This window comes from Halichoerus grypus, chromosome X, assembly GCF_964656455.1.
Source record: "Halichoerus grypus chromosome X, mHalGry1.hap1.1, whole genome shotgun sequence".
Taxonomy (NCBI): Eukaryota; Metazoa; Chordata; class Mammalia; order Carnivora; family Phocidae; genus Halichoerus; species Halichoerus grypus.
Window position 1 is genome coordinate 26,158,279 of NC_135727.1, and position 24,136 is coordinate 26,182,414.

General features: G+C 38.1%; 2 protein-coding genes across 4 annotated transcripts in view; one reads left to right on the forward strand and one right to left on the reverse strand.

Annotated features, from left to right (window-relative positions):
* Positions 1–24,136, forward strand: part of TENM1 (teneurin transmembrane protein 1) — a 774,784-nt gene that overhangs the window by 173,901 nt on the left and 576,747 nt on the right. The window lies entirely within an intron of this gene.
* Positions 5,707–8,107, reverse strand: LOC144380594 (protein FAM98A). Its single transcript, XM_078065227.1, has one exon. It carries the CDS (start codon positions 8,073–8,075, stop codon positions 6,522–6,524), a length of 1,554 nt encoding a protein of 517 aa, XP_077921353.1. The 5' UTR covers positions 8,076–8,107; the 3' UTR covers positions 5,707–6,521.

Here is a 24,136-nt window from a genome sequence, read left to right on the forward strand (position 1 = left end):
ATACTTAACATTTTATAACTCAGAAGTTAAATGTTTTTATGCACATCATTCCAGTGAGCCTCATGTGGTGTGGGTACTAACAATCACCCTATTTCATAGAAAAGAAGACTTGGGGTACAGGAAGGTCAAGTAGCTTACTCAAAGCCACTCAGATGAGAGTTTCATGATTGTGGAGGTAGGACCTTGAAGCCAGACTTTTTGTTCCAAATTCCCAAATTGCTCATTTTATTACACCATTTCCACCTTAAGCTACACTTGTAATCATGAGAGTCTGAGTACTAATTAATATCCACAGCAGACAACATATTTCTGTCTGATAAAGATTGCTACTATGCGCTACTTTAAGAAAAGTGATCAGAACAAAATTTTCCATCTGGAGCTTCATGATGGCTTATGATCAAAATAAAGGATATGATTGATTTTATATACCATCACATATAGTATATAATGTGATATATCATATTTTGGCTCCCTCTTTTCAAAATAACTCAACCTGGGTAAATATCAACATTGTTACGGGTTTATTTTTAAAAGGAGAATTGTTCTTTGGACATCAAATCAGTCATAGTGTAAATTTGCAATCTGGTGGGGATTGGTTTGGTTTATTTTTTGTTCTGTTTTTGTTTTTGAGCTGCCCTGACACTAATGCTAAAATGCCCATCTGCTCTGGCCGGGCTTGTGGGGGTATTCATTGACTTGATGTCCATAGTAAAGTAGTGTACATCGTCTTATGTGCAAAACACATTTGGCTAAGGTTGACAGGATTTTCATTTTCCATTCACAGATGTAAAGCATTTTCAATATAACACAAGCCTCAGCATAACAAAGTCAGCAATTTATGAGAGGCACACAGCTCTGCTTACCTTTCATTTGCCAAAGGCTGATGGGAAACATCTATATTGCTTGTTCAATCTGTTAATTGTATGTTTTCATCCAAGCTGAACTGACAAGCTGAGATCTGTCCACTCATATTAGTCTGTAGGGATGTGCTTGTCAATAAACTGCTTTACATGTGACCTATAACTCAAGTAATTCTTAATAAAACAACATTCGAAAGGTTATCTACACTTTACCATTACATTTGTGGCACACTCTAAAGAATAGGATATAAACTTCAAAGATTTCAGTTTCGTCATCCCTAAGGTTTAGAATTTAATTAATTTGAGATTGGTTACCATGAACTTTGAGGAAGGAATTAGGAAATTTACCATTGAAAATATTATGCTTTTAATTTTTAAATTACTCAAACTTTTACAAGGAATTGGAAGAAGTTTGCATAAGTAACATAGTGAGTTTCAGACATTTTTCTCCCCAAATAAGACCTGAGAAAATTGTTTCAAAACCCAAAGTGTAGAATCTTTTAACTAGAGCATAGTGGACTATGAGCCCCTTGAGAGGAGTATCACAACTGCTTAGCTCTGGGTCTAGTGTATAAAAGGTGCTTAGTAAACAGTTGATGGATAAATCACCAGTCTAACTTACTAATTATACTATTTTTGAATCTGAGGCCCAAAGAGGTGAAATGACTTTTACATGGTCACACAGCAGTTTAATGGTAGAAGAGGAAAGAGAACTCTGGTCTCTTGAATTCCAGTCTGCTCACCACCCTTTCATCTCTGATACTATGTTTCTTCTAGTTTATTTACTTTGTTTCCTCAATCCTAATTTCCAGTGACTTGGATTGAGTAGGTGAATGGCTATGTAGGCTAAGTCCCAATATAAGGCTGCACTCTCAAAACAGAAAGCTTAGATACTCGATCAAAGCATATGTATGGAGCTTGTAAGGTTAATAATGATTCCTCCCATAAAGGGGTCAGTTTTTATTCGCTGTGTCTACCATAGGTTGACTCTCAGCAGTGACAGCTGAAACTAATGTGCAGCACAGGTTTTTCTCATTAAAGAGGTGTTGGGCAACATTGGGAGCAAGAACAGTTTCTGAATAAATGATCAAGTTGAATTCCTTGCTCTGATATATTACATATATGCTCCTATGATATATAGCATAATCCTTTGGGAAGTGTTATTGATGCGCTGGAGGGAAGGTTTCACTAAGCATTGCCAGATAAAACACAAGATGCCCAGCTGAATTTCAACTTCAGATAAACAATTAATATTTCTTTTTTGTATAAATGTGTCCCAAATGGGATTTATTTGCTAAATCTGGCAATCTGAGATTATCAGTCATGCAAAAACACCCAAGGATGTCTCTATTTGCTTTCTGACAGCCTGCTCTTCATTGCTTGGTTTTAATAGTTGTAGTGATTGCTTTGCTCACCATCCTCTTTACCATGTGTTTAGTGAATCTTCAGAACATTACTTCGGGCCAGTTGCTAGAGTGCTGGCGATTTACATGACCTGTTAACAGATTAGCTATCCAGGCATAATGGAAACCTCTCCCCAGAGCCCTTTGCGAGCTGGGGCAAAACCCCAGAAACTATTTTTTAACCTATGCAAACACATACCCCCTTTTAAGAAATATAAAAATGTGTCTCCCTGAACTCCACTGAGAATGTTATTTTCTATAGATTCTTTTAGAAACTATTTTATGTTTTCTATTTTACAAATATAAAACATTATGATAGTAAGTAGGCTTTTTCAAGTTACACTCCGTATAACATTGCTCTAGAGATTTTGAAATCCACCCCTAGAGAACAAGGCCCCAGTCGAGAATCAGTGCTCTCTGTGAGAGGGTAAAACCAATCAGTGAAAAGTCAAGTATTCTCTCAAGCTCTACTCAAAATTTTTGGGGTGCCTGGGTGGCTCAGTTGGTTGAGCGACTGCCTTCAGCTCAGGTCATGATCCTGGAGCCCCGGGATCAAGCCCTGCACCAGGCTCCCTGCTCAGCGGGGAGTCTGCTTCTCCCTCTGACCCACTCCCCTCTCATGCTCTCTCTCTCTCTCAAATAAATAAATAAAATCTTTTTAAAAAATCTAAAAAAATTTTTTTGTTTTATTTTTTGCTGTCAGTGTTTCTCAAAGGGTAACTTCAACAAAGGTTAAATAATAATTACATAATTATTCTAGTGTGTATTAGAAAATAATGGTTTCCATTCTGTTATAGAGATAGAAAGCTTCAGTTTGGAATCCACTGGTCCATATAAAAAGCAAAGAAATAGTTTGTCTTTTAAAAAATTCTATTACCTTCCAATTTTTCCTCCTATATTGATCAGCTGTTTGGGCCTTTTGTAGGTAAGCAGAAGACTGCTGCTGTTAAAGATGGCAGGCCACGTACATACTTGAAAAGCCTTTTATTGTTAACACCTGTAACATTATAATACTTTGCATTTGTTCTCACTTACCTTTTCAACACAGGGATACAATGATATTATTCCCATTTTGCAGATGAAGAGACTAAAACTCTGAAGACATGCCTGGTTAAACTATTGAGGATCAGATCATAATCTTTATTATAAACCATAGCTTGTTTTTATTTCTATTGAATTAGTTTTAAAAATTACATTATCGCACATTTCTGTGCAAGTATCTATTGATATATGAGCTATTAGATTTAAAGGAGGAAGTTTTTATGAGAAGATTAATATCTAGGCAATTATAGCGCTAGGAAAGAAGCTTAGAGCCATGTATTAATTCTCCTCATAGATGTTTGTTTTATTTTCACCCAAATGATAGGTTTAGCATCATGCAAAGAAATATGTAATAGCAGTGTTTTGTATTGTTTCATCCACTTGTGGGTTAAGTTTGCTGAGCTGCTCGAGCAGTCCCAGGGTTCACACACTTAATCTGGTTAGGCTGTTGCCTGCCGATTAACTAGGACTTATTGATTTTTTTCAAGTTGGAGAGCACTGTGACTCAGAAATCTTTACCCTCTGATTTAATCAACCTAAAATAAATACCAAACTTAAACTGATTTCTGAGTTTATCACATAATATCACTCAAGTGCGGACCATCATTTATCATTGTGGCATATCCTGGCCTGCTAAATAAAGGAAAACACAAATTACCTAGTGCAATTTTTTGGTGTAAAGGTATGAAAACACCGTTTTGTTAATTAATTAGACATCTAATATTAGTTCTTCATGCTAACAAAAGTCAGAAATGAATAATCAGGATCTTTAGTGGTTTCTGTAATATGAATTATGTATTTTAAGGTTATTTCAGATTAAAGTATTAAGCACTGATTACTATTAAAATTAAATACGAAGATATCAGGCTTATTTTAAAATGCATAGTCTGTCTTATAACAAAATTTCTACAGCATTAAAATTTAGATAAAATGTCTAAAATCCTACCCTAAAGCAATCATTATAGTTACTCTTCATTTATGATTGCCCGCCCTCATTTACCTAGACATTTTGATTTTTGAGACAGTTTCGTCTTTTCTGTTTATCATCATAGAACATAAAAAGTTACCAGCCGCTTTAGAGAGGAGGACAATGGGGTGTAGGAAGATTAAGTAACTTCATAAAGGACTTTTCTAAAACTTCTTCCTCAGCCAGCACTAGGCAGGAATTGTAAATATTGAACATTTTGGGGCTCTGTGTTCCTGATGAAAAAAATCATTCATGAAAATGTGAAATATTGCTTGTTAACTAAGTAGCCAATCTATACAGTGCCCAACTTTTAGGTACTTTGAAGATACCTGGTTGATTATTTTCACTGGTAAATCAGATGCTTGACAACTGTGTTGACCTAGCCATCTTCTATATATTTACATAAAGCTAAAATACTGTGTTAATCAATCAACTAGATACTAAATGCCCTCAACTGATATCCATGAATTGTTTTGATCTCATGCACACCCATCTTAGGTCTTGTGCTATACCAGTGTTTTCGTGTTTCCTTCCTTTACCATCTATTTGATTTTAGGGATAACAAAGTACATTTCACGTTAAATATAGTTCTCATGTGATTTAGAGTGTTTTCTTACAAATCCAACTATTACACTATTCCATGAATATCGAAGTCACTTCCAATTGACTATAATGAGATTATCAAGATATATATCAAAGATAATACTTTAATTAAAGTATTATAATCTAAAAAACTGGCTCTGGGTATGATGATATGATTAAATTTTTACAATTATATGATGCTTTTAAAGTACAGTTGTAAATATATTAAATTTGAAAATTTCGTACTTAAAAATTGTAAGGAGCTAATTCATTTCTGCATAGGTAGTCTCATTTTAATATTTGAAAGTGGACAGGAATCTGTTCTTACTTTCTATCACTGGAATGTGAGATCATTTTTCTTCTAAAGTTTTCATGAACACGTAAAGTAAACCTTAGATTCTATTAGTGGAACATTTATCAAAATATGTTTTCTAGAGATGCTCCTTAAACAACACATGCACATGTACACACACACAGCAGCAACAACAACAACAATCAAAAGTTTATCATTTTTTTTTTTTTTTTTTTTTTTTTTTTTTTTTTGAACATACAGATACTTTATTGCTCACCTTTCACACAAAGCACACCTCCAGCCATTTTCTTTCACAGCTTGACAATGTTTACGTATACAAAAACCCAGCAAGAAGCTTCATGTTGATTTCAGTAAAGGAGAATGTAAAACATCAACTCAGCCAGGCTTTTGTTTTCTGCAGCAATAATAAAGGGCCTCCTGCACTAAGCAAAAATCTGTCCTCTTACTTGGTAGTGCATTTCTTCCATTACAAAAAAAGTCTCCTGCCCAAAGCAAACTAACTTGTATTTGCTGAGCCAGTGGTATTAACTCATGCATAAAACAAATTTGTTTGCTGTTTCTTCTAACAGATTTCAAGTAAAAATAAGGTTTAAGGAGGAACTTGTTTTGAATGGATGCAGGTCAGTCTGAATTGCTATACTATATAAATGCCTACATGTACTATAGGTTCACAACTTAGTTTGCTTTTATAATCTTTACGGATTTTGGCCGTGTTCAAGGTTTTCAGAGTTGAGCATATGGTACAGTATTCCATCAAAAGGATAAGGCTACTGAATGTGCTATCTGTGGAAGAGCTCATTTAATAGGAACTGACCTAAAAGTCTATCATGAAGTAAATGTGGCATAATCTCTCTGAATAAAAAGCCAATCAGGGCAGAACTGTGCTTGGAAAATAGGCATTAGAATACTTTAAGGAGAACACATACAAATGGACTGTTAATATGAGGAAGATTTCCTAGTTGAAAATCTAAAAAAATCTAGGAGAATCCTCATTTCCAAAACCGCTTTTTGAAAACTACTTATTCAAGTAATTTCTTCCCAAAAAAGTATGCATGTTCTGACTGTGGAATTAGTCTACTGGTCAATTAAAGGCAATTTTAATTACCTTTTAAAAAGTTCTTTATATAAAGGAGAGATGTACGTGTTTCTCAAACAAATTTTGTCATGTAAGTCCTTTAAAAAAAAAAACAACACAAACCCAACAGAATTGAATGAAGACCTACAAATACTTATGCCAAGCAGGAATCTGCCTGCCACCTGTGGTCTCACATTAATTCAAAATTGATGCTGGACTCAGGATTCTGAAACTAAGTTTCTATTACTTGAGCTCTAGCAAAGTGTAAGGTTCTGTAGCCTCAACTAGTATAATGTCTTCCCTGTCCAAATCCAGAATGATTATACTGATAACCTCCATGCTGGAAGTGCTGTTCAAATTGTCCCCCTTGGTGATAATTCTGGCTCCCCCTTCCTCCCCAACCTCCTCCCTGGCCTCCACGACCACCTCGGCCTCCGCGACCACCTCTCCCTCCACGACCACTGCCTCGATCATTATGGTGCCCACCATCTTGGTATCTATTGTCCTGCTGGTATCCACCACCCTGGTATCCACTTCCTGTATATGTAGATGTTTGGAAGCCGCCATAACCACCGCCTTGATAGCTACCACTGTGGCCACCACCATGATAGCCACCCGGCTGGAAACCCGAATCTCGGTAACTACCATCTTGGTAGCCACCTCCTCCTCCACTCCCTCCATCTGTCCAGCCTCCTTGATGCTTATTTCCTCTTCCTCCCCCTCGGCTACCATGGTCGTAGCCACCACGTCCACCTCTCCCTCCTCCTTGTTCATGACCTCCTCGTCCTCCATATGAGGAATGTTCATAACCACCTCTCCCTCCTCCTCGACCTCCTGCTTGCTGCTGGGGGCCATCTTGCCTTTTCTGCCATGGTGGCATCTCTGGAGGTGGAGGTTCAATTTCATTGGGTCTACCTCCTCTGTCAGGCACCCTGCCCATCAACACCTTATTGATGGCACAGGCAGTCTTTTCTCTTATAGAGCCACTGCTTGTCCTTAAAATCTTTGACAAGTCTTGTCTTGCAGCCAGGAGGTGGGCAACAGAAATAGTACTTTTAGGAGATAAAACTGAGCGTTTCGGCTGATAAACCTTTGCTAATTTTTCTGTCTGACTCTTAGCTCTGTCAGACCAGCCAAAAGACTGGACAGTGACATCCAAACGTTTTATTAGCAGCTTTCTCCGAACTTCATATTCATTGGCTATGGCTTGGTTAATTGCTTCTATCTTTTCCCAGTGGGCTGGTCCCATTGGCTTCTTCAATAAAGGCTTTCCCACATGGTTAGGTGGAACTTTTGCTAATGTCTCCTTTAATTTTTTTTCAATCCCGCTGAAGAATTGGAACATAGTTATATTGGCTGGAGGTTTGGACATTCCTAGAGCAATACATATGCCTTTCAACTCTTGAAAGACCTCACTACCGCCTCCTTCTTGAGCTTTTTTTGGAGGAGTATTCACACAGAGCATTCTGGCAGCTTCTAGTTCTGAGATGAGGTATGTGAGCAAAAGGAGGCAGTTCTTCTGAACGAGAAGGCGCTTGGTCACATCACCAGATGTCAGTGATAGATATGGACAGTTCATCTCCCCTAGTAGCCCACTCACCTCAAGCTGGAATTCTTCAGCTTCACTCGGGCTGTTAGTTGCTTGCACATTTTCCTCTAATTTACAGAACACTCTTAATTCAGACACCAGCCAAGCACAGAGTTTGGTAAACTCGGGGGAACTGGCTCCAGCAGAGACTGCCTGAGACAGAGCACCATCTTCCAACAATGGACCCTTGTAACCTAGATCTTCCAACGACTCCAAGATGTCAGTCTCCATGAGGTCACACTCCATGCTACTGTGGTATTCAAATTTCCGAGTCGTCAGGCTCCAAAAGTTTATCATTTAATATAATGGAGAGATACTGCATACTTAATATGCTTTCATCTTAGAGATTCCCAACATATCTTAGTTTACTAGAAACTCCAAAAAGTTCTGCAATAAAGAAACCTGTTTATTTAACCCAGTGTTTCCTAAACTCATTTGACCATAGAATTCTTTTTGTGGATGTGTATAATAATTATTAGCTCCTGAAGAATGGATATTATGGGGAACACACTTTAGCTAATGCTGGCCTCGTCTAATTTCTTTCATTATTCTTTTGGACTAAATTTTGAACAGCAACTTAGTTTCCTGGAAAGAGCGTAGAGCTAAGAGGCAGGAAACTTTTCATTACCATATTCCTAGCACCTAGCACAGTTTCTGAAAAGGGACACGTCTCCTCTGTTGTTACAAACTTGCTCTAGTATCTGGGACTAGTCTTTGAATATTTGATTCTTAAATATTTTTGTCTTAAAAAAAGAAAGATCACTTGCCCTATATACTTAATAGATGTTGAGAAAATAATGGAAATTAAAATAATTTGAAAGTAAAAGTACAATATAAAAAGGTTATGTTCTTTTTTATGCAGAAATATTCAGGGGAGAAAATATCATGATATCTGGAATTTACTTTAAAATACTCCAGCTAAAAAAAATAAATGAAGCACGTTTAGCAAATAGGTGATAGGTATGTGGGTGTTTATTATATATTATCTATTTTTATGTGTTTCAAAATTTTCAGAATGAAAAGTCAAAAAATGGTATGCTCTTTGTATATAAAGCTGCAGTTACTAATTCAGACATGTTTGCATGATTTTATAGAACGAAGTATAAGATTGCAGAGAAGCATGCCTATTTTGTCATCTTGTTCTCCCTGTAACCGAGGGCAGACATTTGTTGAACTGTCAAATCTGGTTAGGGTGGTCACATCAGAATTTTCCAACTGACTGAAATGAGATTTGAACTTAAAATCTTATACTCATTATGACCATGCTCTAGCACAGTAATTCCCAAAGTGTGTTCCTTGAACCAGCAGTGTGGACAAAGCCGGGGAACATGCTGGAAATGCAAATCCACAGGTCCTATCCCAGACTTAACTGAATCAGAAGCTCTGGGGGTGGAGTCTAGAGATCTGTGTTGTAACAAGCCCCCCCAAATGATTCTGATGCATGCTCAGGTTTTAAAATTACTACCGTAACCTACTGTGTTGATCTATATAGACTGAAGTGCAATATGAAAACTCCATTTTTATCATTGGCATTGTGTGAATTCTCTCTTAACGCTAAATAGGAAAAAGTTAACAGGGATTGTATCATGGATTGACTTAACATGCTGCTTCTCTATCTTTAGGGCACTGTTTACACAGGTTGAGTAGATTGAGTGAGGAGCTAGGAATGTGTCTACCATTTTAATTACCTGAGAGCCTTGCTGCATGCCACAGTGGTCCCATCCACACAAGGCATGCTTATGGGATGAGAACCTTTCATTCTGCAGGTATATTTAGACCCATCATTCAAGTTGTTGTTGATGGCTTATTATCTTGGTTTTGTGACAAGGATATTATCTAGCAGGGTCTGTTTATCTGTGGATAGTAGATAGCAGCCTGTCTCCATCCCTGCAGCATATATAAAAGCACACAAGTTACTGGATCCTAGAGTTTGGGCTCAGTTGCTATTTAACTATGAACTGGTCACTGAAGTGGAAACATTACTCTCAGTTTTGGTAAAAAGCAAAAGGGACCCATAGTCATCAGGCTGAGGCTTCCAGAAGTTATAAAGTGGTCTAAACTGTTCTCCTTGAGGCTTTCTGGTAGAGGTGGCTAACGTTTTGTATCTTGAAAATAAAATTCTAGGTCAGGCATCTTCAGAGGAATTTGTAGAGCTTTGCATTCCACTATTAACTTGTTGAATTAGAGAGGAGGATAATTATTTCAATATGGGGGAAATTGATGAGGAAATGGAAATTTGGGAACTTTTCTCTAATTGTGTAGTTGGCATGATATATGTATTCTAAATGCAAAGCAATGTAGCCCTCTTTTCTTACAGTTTTTAATAAGGAAGGCCATTTTGTTGGTCATATTTCACTTTTTATGATAACACTTGGCTAAAGTTCTTCCCTAATGTTCATGGAAACCCAGGACTCAGGCATAGCACCACAGGAAATTTCCTGAAACCGTCTCCTTACTTTTGTTGCCCCATCAAAAAATTACAGAAGCTTTTGGCTTCATAGAGACCATGGCCATTTCTAATCATGACAGTGGCAGTGTGAGATTTACTGGCACTTTCTTGCTGGCAAATTGAGGGCATGTTCTCACTTTGTACACTGAATTAGAATTGCAATAGGTTTTACCATTTACAGTGTTTCCTTCCCTGCCTACTTTTAATTTATTCAATTCTAGAGCAATGAGGACTGTGAAAAATTTCCGGTCCCATTTAACAAATCTCTTGGGTCAGTCAGGAGTTAAGTCAATTTATGAAGAAGTGAGTTATGGAAACCAGAGTGTCTTTTAATTAGTCAGTAGAATTACTTGGGCTTGTAAAGGAAGGACCCAATTTTTTTGGTCTTTATCTTGCAGTTACTACAGTAGAGTCTAGTAAGAAGGAAAAAATGAGGGAGTAAGTCTTACGGAAGTAGTCCATTTTCTTCTTTTGCTTGATTTTCATCTAAATCTGTAGGAAATGTTTTTAACTAAAACCCATTTGGAAAGGGCTTAATTTTGTGAGTCAAATGTACAGCAATAAATATTGAAGCCAGTTTTTAGCTTTATTGAGATATAATTGACAAATAACATTGTATGTATGTAAGGTGTGCATTTGATTTGATACACACTGGAAATTGATTACCACGATCAAGCTAATTAACACATCTGTCACCTTACAGAGTTACCTTTATTGTGTGTGGTGAGAACACTTAAGATTTACTCTCAGCAAATTTCAAGTACACAGTAGAGTATTGTTAACAATCATCACCATGCCGTACATTTACATCTCCAAAATTTATCTTGTAACTGAAAGTTTGTATTCTTTGACCAACATCTCCCCCATTTCCCTCAACCCCCAGCCCCTAGCCACCACCATTCTTTTGATACTGGGGACTCTGGCAGGAAACCAGGCTTTCAGTCTAGGACAGGTTAAAGGCAAGTTCATGATTTATGATGCTCAGGAGATTCAGGGGTACCAAGACACTTTTGTGCTTTGGCTTAAGCAGGAAAGGACCCTCAGTCACTCAGAAGAGCAAGTGACTTAGAGGACAGGTCTGACTGACAGCCTTTATGTACATAATTCAAGAACTATTTTGTTGGCCCTAGAAGGCATTCTCCATTTATAGAATTAAAAGAAATTCACCAAGTTCCAAACTAGATTGAACAAATATTGAGCACTTTGCTCTCTGAAGGAGACAATGTATAGCAATTATAATATAAAGTAGTAAGTTTAATGGTAGTGCAAGGATAGGGTGCTATAGGAGCCCAGGTGAGAAGCACTATGTAATTTAAGCCCTTGTTCATTCATCAAAGGAATACTTACTGGATACTTACTATGTTCCAGGCACTAGGTGCTGAGAATGCAGTGGTGAATTAAAAAGACTTAGCTCCTGCCTTCCAGAGGCATATAGTATAGGAGGGAAGAAAATTAAACAGCTATATTCCACAGGTGTGAACAATTTAGTCATTCCAGGGTCATAGATACCGTCATGATAGGCAATGGAATCTCATCTTTTGACCTGAAATGTGTGTGTGTGTGTGTGTGTGTGTGTGTGTGTATGTGTGTGTGTAAAATCTCTCTAGACAGAGGTATAGTAAAGGTAGAGGTAGGGGTAAAATTAGATATATGCACATGAAGTTAGGGTAAGTAATACTTATTGCTATAACAACTCTCAAATCACAGTGGTTAAACACAATGAAAGTTATTATTTTTTTTCTTTTGCTTACTTCATTGTCCAGTGTGCATTGGTGGGATAGGAGTTTAGGGATTCCACCCTATGCACCCATGTCTCTCATTTTGGTACATAGCCTTTTCCTGCAGTGCATCCTTGTATGGACATATCTTAACACCCTAACTAGGTTTCTAGCCTCCTTTAGAATCTTACCTCTTATTAGTTTCCCCGGTGCCTATCATATGCTTGTTGAAGATAATTTTCTAGAGATGTATAGATTATTAAATAATGGAGTGGATTCAAAGTGAGTTGAATCATAGATGGTGAAAGCAGGGAAAATAACTTGGAGATCACTTAGCTCCAACTACCTCATTTTACAGATGAGGAAAGTGAGGTCTACAAAATAGTTCTGAGACTATTCATTTCTCTCAGTGAGTCTCACCTGACATAGTCAGCCAAGTCGAAGCCCTATGTTCTATGGAAAGGGTATCGCGAAACCAGAGGAGGTGATAAAATGTAGTTAACTATGGTGTGCCCTGTTTCCCATTACTTTGCAAGGCAGGCTAGAGGGGTGTTTTAGCTAGCACACAGTTTCTAGTCCGTGGACCCCCTTTGTCATCCCATAAATTTATAGGTATAAGGATTCTTTTAAATATATAGCAGAATTTGAAAAGAACTGAAGTTAGACCAAAAAATAATAAAAACAAGGTCATCATATATGTACTTACGGGATGACTGAAGTACACTCTTAGGATACTGGGCATGCCCTTGGCAGGCTTGTTGTAGGCAAAAATCCCTCTGGAACTTAATCAAGACTCTAGTTTGAATTGAAGTAAGTTGGGGGTGGGGAAGTGAGCTCATTCAACTACAGTAAATTTAATTCCAGAGAAGTCAGTTTCTGGTTGTGATTAGAAGTCTTTGGAAGCAGCAAAAACTAAAACAGGAGACTCAATCTCATAGAGTCAGCTGCTGGAGATGAATTTGGGAAGTGTTTTAGTTCAGAATATACAGGCCTGCTTCATTTTATTGTGCTCCACAGATACTGAAAGTTCATGACAACTCTACACTGAGCAAATCTACAGGCGCCATTTTTCCCACACCATTTGCCTACTTTGTGTCTCTGTGTCACATTTTGGTAATTCTTGCAATATTTCAAACTTTTTCATTATTTTTTAAAGGTTTTATTTATCTTTTTGAGAGAGAAAGAGAGAGAGTGAGCAAGCATGCACGTGTGAGCTAGGGGAGGAGCAGAGGGGGAGGGAGAGGAACAAGCAGACTGTGCTGAGTGCAGAGTCTGTCCTGGGGCTCTATCACAGGACCCTGAGATCATGACCTGAGCTGAAACCAAGAGTCAGATGGATGCTCAACTGACTGAGCCACCCAGGTGCCCCAAAACTTTTTCATTATTATTATATTTGTTTCAGTGATCTCTGATCAGTGATCCTTGGTGTTACTATCGTTAACTGTTTTGGGGGTGCATGAACCACGCCCATATAAGACATTAAACTTAATTGATAAATGTTCTGTGTTCTGACTGATATGCCTACGGGCTGTTGCCCCGCCTTTCTCCCTCTCCTGGGGCCTCTCTGTTCCCTGAGGCACAACAATATTGAAATTAGGCCAATTAACAACTCTACAGTGACCTCTAACTGTTTAAGTGAAAGGAAGAGTCCCAGGTCTCTCACTTTAGAACAAAAGCTAAGACATTAAGCTTAGTGAGGAAGGTATGTTGAAAACCAAGATAGGCTGAAAGCTAGCCTCTTGTGCCAAACAACTAAGTTGTGAAGGAAAAGGAAAGATCTTGAAGGAAATTAAAAGTGCTACTTCAGTGAACACACAAATGGTAAGAAAGCAAAACAGCCTTATTGCTGATATGGAGAAAGTTTGAGTGGTCTGGATAGTAGATCAAACTACCCACAACATTCCCTGAAGCCAAAGCCTGATCCAGAGCAAGGCCTTAACTTCCTTCAATTCTGTGAAGGCTGAGAGAGGTGAGGAAGCTGCAAAAGAAAAGTTGGAAGCTAGCAGTGGTTGTTTCATGAAGTGTAAGGAAAGAAGACATCCCCATAACAAAGAATGCAAAGGGGAAGCAGCAAGTTCTGATGTAGAAGCTGCAGCAAGTCATCCAGGAGATCTGGCTAAGATCATCAATGAAGGTGGCTACACTAAACAGCAGATTTTCAATGTAGACCAAACAGCCTTCTGTTGGAAGAAGATGCCATCTAGGACTTCAATAACTAGAGAGGAGAAGTCAGTGCCTGCCTTCAAAGCTTCAAAGGACAGGCTGACACTTGTTACAAGCAAATGCAGGTGGTGACTTTAAATTGAAGCCAGTGCTCTTTGACCATTCTGAAAATTTTAGTGCCCTTAAGAATTATGCTACATCTACTCTGTGCTCTATAAATGGAACAACGAAGCCTGGATGACAGCACAGCTGTTTACAACACAGTTAATTGAATATTGTAAGACCTACTGCTCAGAAAAAAAATTCTTCCACAATATAACTGCTCATTGACAATGCACCTGGTCACCCAAGAGTTCTGATGGTGATGGACAATGAGATTCATGTTGTTTTCATGCCTCCTAACACAACATCCGTTTTGTAGCTCATGGATCAGAGAGGAATTTTAACTTTCAAGTCTCATTTAAGAAATACATTTCCTAATGCTCTAGCTGCCATAGTGATTCCTCTGATGGATCTGGGCAAAGTAAATTGAAAACCTTCTGGAAGGGATTCACCATTCTAGATGCCGTCAAGAACATTCATGATTCATGGGAAGTGGTCAAAATATCAACATGAACAGGAGTTTGGAAGATGTTGATTCCAGCCCTCAGGGGTAACTTTGAAGTGTTCAAGACTTCAGTGGAGGAAGTCACTGCAGATGGCATGGAAATAGCAAGAGAACTAGAATTAGAAGTGGAGCCTGAAGATAGGACTGAATTGCTGCAATCTCATGACAAAACTTGAACTGATGAGGAGCTGCTTCTTATGGATGAACAAAGAAAGTGGTTTCTTGAGATGGAATCTACTCCAGGTGAAGATGCCATGAAGATTGGTGAAATGACAATCAAGGATTCTGAATGTTACATCAACTTAGTTGATAAAGCAGCATCAGGGTTTGAGAGGATTGGCTCCAATTTTGAAAGTTCTACTGTGGGTAAAATGCAACCAAACAGCATTGCGTGCTACAGAGAAATCATTCATGAAAGGAAGTGTCAACGGATGAAGCAAACTTCACTGTTGTCTCATTTTAAGAAATTGCCACCACCCCAATTTTCAGGAACCACCACCTTGATCAGTCAGCAGTCTTCAGCCTCGAGGCAAGACCCTCCATCAGCGAAAAGATTATGACTCACTGAAAGCTCAGATGATGGTTAGCATTTTTTAGCAATAAAGTATTTTTTAATTAAGGTACATACATTGTCTTTTTAGACGTAATGTTATTGCATACTTAATAGACTACAGTATAGTGTAAACATAACTTTTATATGCACTGGGAAGCCAGAAAATTCATTTGACTTGCTTTATTGTGAAATTTGCTTTATTGTGGTGGTCTGCAACCGAACCCTCAATATCTCCAAAGTATGCCTGTATCCCTCAAGGGGCTGGGCTTGGTGGCCAGCAAAAAAAACCCATTTGGTTGGAACAAATATAACATGTACATGGTCATTTCTCATTTTATGTAAAAAAGCAGACTCAAATAGGGTTTAGAATTTTTCATACAGTTTATTACTCAGTTTAAAAAAAAACAAAGAGGGGCGCCTGGGTGGCTCAGTTAGTTAAGCACTGTACTCTTGATTTCAGCTCAGGTCGTGATCTCAGGGTAGTGAGATCGAGTCCTGTGTCGGGCTCCACGCTGAGTGGGGAGCCTGCTTGGGATTCTCTCTGTCCCTCTCCCTGTGCCCCTCCTCCCATGCTCACGCTCTTTCTCTCTCTCTCAAAAAAATAAAAAGACTTACTATTTTGATATTAAGGCAAACAACTTCTGTTCATGCCAGAATCTCACCTGAGTACATTAACATATCTCTTCTCATATTTGTAACATTTGCATTTTGGGAATATGATGTTTTTAAAAGAATTCTGGAAATATAAATCCCACAAAACAAAGTAACTTTCCTTTGTTCATTTACTAGTCTTTGTATCCTGACATAAACAAGAAGATGGCCCCAGTGTTCAGAGACTTCTGTTATTCTCAACCATGAATTTCAGAGATGAACTTTCAAGTTTCAACATTTTCCTTGCTCTAGGTCAGATAGTATTTTCAATTATTAAAGCCATAATCTTGAAGACAAGCATAATTTTTGTAGCTTACTTGTAAATTTGTAATTTTAATGACTTAGTTTATGCTGAACATGAATAATAAACTATCACCTATTAAACCTGGAGAGCACCAAAAGTTACTAATATGATTTACAATGTGCTGCAAAATGAGATTCATTATTATCTTGCATTTTTAGATTTGCAGTAGAGTAGTGTAAACACGTATTTACTTTAATTAAGGAAAGAGCAAGTGTTTTTTTAGGGCTATATTTTATATAGAAAATAGTTATCCAAGAACCAGAAAGCTGGTACTTGGTAAAAAGAATTCTCTGCATTTACTGAATTCTACCAGAAACTCTGTTCATCCTTTTGAAAGACAATAAGGCATGTCTAAAAGCTTATCTACACGTTCCTGATGGCTCCTTTCAGTTCTTGCCAGCTCACCCTGTCTTTAAAGCAAGGTCAGTGGGGAGGGCCTTTACTCAAGGGAGAGAGAATTTGAAGTATCCATGTTACTTTTCTTTTCTTTTCTTAAATTACCTTTGTAGAAGAAGACATTTATTAGTAGGCCTTGACAGATTTTTGAGACTTACAAAATCACAGGTGGAGGGATAATAGGCTAACTTTAGATCATGTTCAGACTTCTCAGCTAGCATTCCTTCAGCAACCCCCCTCCCCACCGCCCCGTAAACCCGGCCCACCATTCTGTGTCTGTCTCTTTCTGCTAACATTAACATCGGCTTCTGTTGATGTTTGTTTAAAAATGGGTTTTAGAAGGCTGCTATTTCATACAGAGTTGAGTCTGCTATTTCATACAGAGTTGAGTCTTTTTCGAGTCCACTTTTTTTTTAATTTCTTTTTTTTTAATTTTATTATGTTATGTTAGTCACCATACATTACATCATTAGTTTTTGATGTAGTGATCCACGATCCATTGTTTTCGTAACACCCAGTGCTCCATGCAGTACGTGCCCTCCTTAATACCCATCACCGGGCTAACCAATACCCCCTCCCCGCCTCCCCTCTAAAACCCTGTTTGTTTCTCAGGTCCATAGTCTCTCATGGTTCATCTCTCCCTCCAATTCCCCCCCGCCCCATTTTTCCCTTCCTTCTCCTAATGTCCTCCATGTTATTCCTTATGTTCCACAAATAAGTGAAACCATATGATAATTGACTTTCTCTGCTTGACTTTTTAGCATAATCTCCTCCAGTCCCCTCCATGTTGATGTAAAAGTTGGGTATTCATCTTTTCTGATGGCTGAGTAATATTCCATTGTATATATGGACCACATCTTCTTTATCCATTCATCTCTTGAAGGGCATCTCGGCTCTTTCCACAGTTTGGCTATTGCGGACATTGCTGCTATGAACATTGGGGTGCGTATGGCCCTTCTTTTCACTACATCTGTGTCTTTGGGGTAAATATCCAGTAGTGCAATTGCTGGGTCATAGGGTAGCTCTATTTTTCTTTTTTGGGGAACCTCCACACTGTTTTCCAAAGTGGCTGTACCAACTTGCATTCCCACCAACAGTGTAAGAGGGTTCCCCTTTCTCCACAACCTCTCCAACATTTGTTGTTTCTTTCCCTGTCCATTTTTGCCATTCTAACTGGTGTAAGGTGATATCTCAGTGTGGTTTTGATTTGGATTTCCCTGATGGCTAATGATGATGAACATTTTTTCATGTGTCTGTTAGCCATTTGTATGTCTTCTTCAGAGAAGTGTCTGTTCATATCTTCTGTCCACTTTTTGACTTGATTATTCATTTTTTGGGTGTTGAGTTTGAGAAGTTCTTTATAGATCTTGGAAATCAGTGCTTTGTCTGTAGTGTCATTTGCAAATATCTTCTCCCATTCTGTGCGTTGCCTCTTTGTTTTGTTGACTGTTTCCTTTGCTGTGCAGAAGCTTTTTATCTTGATGAAGTCCCAAAAGTTCATTTTTGCTTTTGTTTCACTAGCTTTTGGAGATGTATCTTGAAAGAAGTTGCTGTGGCCGATGTCAAAGAGGTTACTGCCTATGTTCTCCTCTAGGATTTTGATGGATTCCTGTCTCACATTGAGGTCTTTCATCTACTTTGAGTTTATCTTTGTGAATGGTGTTAGAGAATGGTCGAGTTTCATTCTTCTGCATGTGGCTGTGCAATTTTCCCAGCACCATTTATTGAAGAGACTGTCTTTTTTCCATTGCATGAAATTTAACCTGCTGGTCAAGCCCAGGTTTTCCTTACTGCTCTCCATGAAGTCCTTGTCAACTAATCTAGTTAATGATCATCTCCACACAATTTGAATACTCCTAGTACTTATAATGTTATCTGTGCTTGGATATGTCATACGGGAGCAACGTTATTCTCTATCGGTCTTACATAAAATGTGTGATATAAAATGTATAACCTCTTAATACAAACAAGATTTACATTTTTATATGAATGCACATACTAGAAACAGAGTTTCTACAATTAGGTTTTCCTCTAGGGAAGATATTACTGAGTTTAGAGATGCTGCTACTGCTCCCAAATTTTGGCCAGGGGGTGCTTTCAGAGAAAAATTCCATCTCATTTCTTCATGTTACATTGTGTTCTTGACCCCAAATGAAATAATCTAGCTTGATAACTCATTTCATTTGACGAACTTCCTTCCAACTTATTATTTTAGATACTTCTAAAATTTAAATCGAACCTCAAAGATAGAGTATTTCCACTAGGGAATAGGATGAGTGTGTTTCAGGTTTAGAACACAATCAGTAAAGAAGAGTTCCAGAAATGTTTGGAGCAGTGTAAGTAAATGTGGGCCTCCCTAAGGTGACTATTTTGAACAAGACAGCTCTCATTTGTTTGTATAAATCCTGCTCTTTTGTTAAAAATAAATCCATGATTGCTCTGTTCTCAGGAGGCATATACTAAAGTGTGTATCTAAGTCTTATTGCCTCAACCAGAAGGTAACCTCATGCTTCAATGAGGCATTTCACCTCAGGAAAGTTACCAAAGTTCTCTGTGTCTCACTTTTCCTCTAAGGCACGTGGTTATAATAAGGCCTGTCTCATAGGATGATGCTATGAAGACAAAATGAGAATACATAGAAAGCAGTTACACATCGAGCCTGCCATGCAGTAAATACTCAGTATATGTCAGGTGCTATTGTTGTTATTATTATTGGTTCTTTGGAAATCCTTGTTTACATATACTCTTTTTTCAAATCCTGTGGTCAGATTTTGTATTTTGGACCCTACTCATGTTATATTAAGTCACCATTTAGAGCACTCCTGCTAAATTATCTGTTTCTGAATTTACTCCTTTTCTTGAAACCTCTTAGTGGCTTCCTATTTACCTCTGTTCCAACATCAAACCCCTTGAAGCCAGTTTCCATGCTTAAATCCTATTACCCTCATTGAAGTCAGAGACTAGACTTCTTTATGGTATCTAGTTCATGTAAATTATGTTAATAAATAACGATAATACCATAATGAGCTACATTGAAGGACTAGAAGACCTGAAAGGCACTTAGGAGAAAAAACTGGTGGGAAATCTTTTTTTTTTTTTCTAAAATGAAACTCTCCAGTTTGAGGCCACACAGTGATTGGCCATAATGCAGGATCACATGTGAAGCAATTGAAAAACTCACCCCTTCTAAAATGAACATGGACAACTGATGCTGTTAATAAACAATCTCAGGGATCACTGCCTTGACCTTGTACACAGATGAAAACAGAGTGGTTTAGGAGATGGAGGCTTTCCACGGTGGTTTAAAAAATGGTCAGAGGTTGTTCTACTTGAACAATCTTACTATCCATGTTGAAAATGGGACAAGGGAGCAATCAGATCTAAAGTAGAAAATTACAGCCCAATTTGTGTTCGGGTCTCCTTTGTGTCTCCTTTTGGTGTCCAGAGCCACTGTCTCACACCCTGCACTAAATGTACCAGAGAATGCGAGACTTTGGCATTTGACAGAGCACATTGTCAAAGTTCTTATCGTTCCCTTGACCTAAATTAATGGAAGCATTCATGACGAGAGCACACCAGTAATGTTAAAGCACATTAAACTCAGACCTTTTGTCTCTGCAGAATAATGTTCTGTTTTGAGATTTCTCATTACACAAAGTAATGAAACAGCCAAATCACTATGTACATCTGTGTTTGTTGATACTTGACATTTGGTTTTAAAGTGAGATTTAGGAGGACCCTTATTTAATCTGGGTTGGACTCTCCTGTGATCCAATTTATTTGCTGCCATTTGGATTTCATTTCTATGTTGAGCATCCAGTTGCCCCAACATAAAATTAAAAGGCCCTCTTCCTTTAATTAATTATACTTACCACATTCAGCACCATTATTCAGCTCATTCACCTTGAAGAGTTGGAATTAACCCTATGGCAGGGCCATAGACAAATGGCACTCTCAGCTAAAGCTGTGCTTTGGAGAGGTTTTGGAACACAGTTGTAATTGCTGTTGGCTCACATTCAAACTCCTTAATCTAGCATTTGAGGCCTTCCATAATCTGACCTCAATTTGCCTCATCCTTTCATAAAATCCCTTGCACAGTCCTTGCGCAAGGTAGCTGCTTAATAAATCAGTTACGTTCTTCCTTCTCCCCAGCTTTCCTTGTTATACTTTAATCAAACTGGTGTCTTCATGTTTCTCTGCTTTTCAAACCACCCATCCTTTAGAGTCCACTGAAATCCCACCGTTTCTTAAAAGTTTTCCTTAAAGTATAGTCTCCACTGTTCTTTCTCTTGTTTCTTTAATTTCTTGGGGGCTAGGTGCTCAATGCTGGTGGCTAGTTGATGAATGTTTCACATAGGTAGATCTTTTCGACAAAATTATAATGACTAAGTGGGTGCAAGGATTGCATCTCATTCACTTGTCTATCCTCTAAAGTGCCCAGCACAGTGCTAAGCTTATAAACAATACTTACTTAATGATCTATGATGGAGTAATGCATTGGCCTGCTGTACCTTTTAATTGTTTATTTGATGAGTATATATATTGCTTCCATTGAGAATACATTGCCTATGAGGGGGGATTATGAGAAGTTAGAATTTCATGGTGAATGACATATGGGGTTGAATTTCATTTGAAAGTGCAATTATATTATTCTGGAAGGATAAAAGTAGGGTTTTTTTTTTGTTTATTTTGGTTTTTTTGTTGTTGTTATTTGCCTTTTAGCTGTAATGGAATCAGTAAATCCCCTCCTGATTTAACATGGAATCTGTTGGTAAGCGGCTGTTAGGTTTCTAATCCTGAAATGCAGAAAATAAAATTGGACGTTCAACTGGAATATCTATTTTTAAGAGTGCTGTATTAGACATATGTTTTCATAGGGACTACTCAGAACCCAACTACATTTGTAAGATAGTTGCTAACATAGGGCAGCCTGAATAAATTAGGTTTTTGTGTCACTAAAATATTTTCAGGGACTTAAGAGTGTTTGCAAAAAGCTAGGTCAAAAAGTTAATATGGAGATGGATTAAAGAACTTGCAAGATCAGGCACCTATTAGATGATTATAGTACTTCAGGATTATAACTTGGATTTTCTAAAGAATATGCATAATTCTCAGATTCTACTATTAAAAGTCCACTTATTAGTTTAAAATAAAAACCTTCTATAAGTAATTTCTCCAGAAAAGCATTTCATACATTTTCTTTATTATTTCGTTTAGCTTTAAAAGCATAAAAAAACAGATATTTCAGCTTATGTGTTTTTTCTTTTTTTAAGGAAGAACAGTGTTCTGGGTTTTTTTTTTTCTTTCAAATAAGTAACAACTCAGTCTGTGAAAGGTTGTTTGTGATGTTTCTACAAAAACATTAGGCATTTTAAAGAAAAATGAAATTCAGAAACCCAGGTCAGCAAACTGGAAGTATTAGGGAAAAATTTTTCAAAAAGAATTTAAATACTGGTACCAGCACTACATGTTTTCCTTTTGTGGTTAATGCTCAAATGCTTCCTTTTAAAATTCACACATATACTATTTTGCTGATAATAACAGCACTCTGTACTCCCCTTCTTTAAAGCATGTGATTTATTGTTCTAGCAGTGGGACTGAGTTGCTGATGCATTCATACACTCCCCTTAGTGAAAAATGCCATGCGTATGTTTAGCAGCTGACAGAGGTCAGGGGTTTAGGATGTTGCCAAGAAATAGAAAACCACTAAATGTCCCAATCCTGTACTGTTGGCCTAAATAGAAGCAGCACTGTGCCATGAAGAGTTCTGAACTTGGGCTTAGGAAACAAGCGTTCTAACTTGATGAGCTTCTGGAAATTCATGCATTAATTCATTAAATTAATATTTATTGAGCTAAGGACAAAGCACCAGGCTAGGTATTGGGGCTATAAGAGAGTAAAATGGGCAAGACCCCTGCCCTGATGAAACTTACAGCCTAAAGACAGACATTATTAAAATAACCATACCTATAAACTGTTAAACTGTACCTGTGATAAGTATATGGAAGGAAAGATAGAATGCTATATAGGAGCATATAATAGGGGAACTTAAGTTAGGAAGGTGAAAACAGACTTCCCTGAGGAAGCAATGGTTTAATGCCTGAAGTCACAAACTGGGCAAACGTAGGGAGGGAAGATCATTTCAGACACAGGAAAAGCATGTGCAAAGGCCCAGTGGTGTGAGGAGGTTTGGCAAATTGAAAGGACTGAAAGCAAGTTAGAGTGGTTAGAGCAGAGGGAGTGAGGATGCAGGTAGTACAAGATGAGGCTGCAGAGGTCAGCAGGAGCTAGGTAGTATAGGGCCTTTTAGGTCATATTAAAGAGTTTGCTATTTATCCTAAGATCAGTGGGAGGCCTCTGAAGTGTTTCAGGCAGAGATAGGATGTGCTCAGATGTGCATTTTGAAAACATCACTGACTAGGGCATGAGGAGCAAATCGGAATGGGGCCAGAGGAAAAGCAGGGAGACCACTTAGAGAGACTGTTGCAGTAGTCCAGGGGAATGATGATGGCAGCTTGGACTGGGGTGGTAGCAGTGGAGAGAAGTGGAAAAATTCAACAGGGGGGATGTAAAATTGGAAGAGCTCAGACTGATTCTAGGGATGATGAAGAGGGGGCTGTCCAGGAAGACTTGTAGATTTCAGGCTTGTATAACTTGGTAGATGGTATGTCATTCCTTGAAATGAGGAACACTACAGAAGAACTGTGATTGGTTTTGGGGAACCAGTAGGGTAACAAAAACCATGCATTTTTTTATCAGATATATTGAGTTTGAGTCATTTAACCTGTTTGGGCCTCAATTTCCTAATCTATAAGATAAGGGCGATGAATCATTGAGGTCTCCTTTGCAGAGGTCGGCAGTTTTTTTCTGTAAAGGGCCAGAGAGTATGTTTGGCTTTGTGGAACTTGCGGACTCTCTTGCAACCACTCCACTCAGCTGTTGTAGCTGGATTAAAGTTATCAGCGTAACAGTCCTTAGGCCATGTCAACACAAACCTGCCAATTGATTTGATCAGCTGCAGTAAATAATCAGTCAATTCAATGATGAACTGATGGTATCATGATTTAATGAGTCAATTCAGTAAAATTAGGAGATGTGGTAGACTTGAACAGATCTAACGGTATGTGTGTATTATAAATTTAACAGACCCTGCTGTGTGACAATCAGGAGAGTATAGATTACCCACCAATGCAAAAACTAAGCAAAGCAAATCAGAACAATCATCGTGAAATCAGGGATAAACTAGGCACTTACACTGAGTAGAAGTTATGCTTTTGCTGATGTTGCTTCCTGTTCCAGTCATGGGTGTTGCCACTGCCTCTGTCTTGGATCCTCAGTGTAGCTAGTGGGGACAGCCTAGCAATGGAGATGTTGTGTGAGTGTGTTGTGCACCCACGCGTGCACAAGCGCACACACACACACTTAGGAAATACTGTATTGTAATCTGCTTTTTTAATTTAATGAAT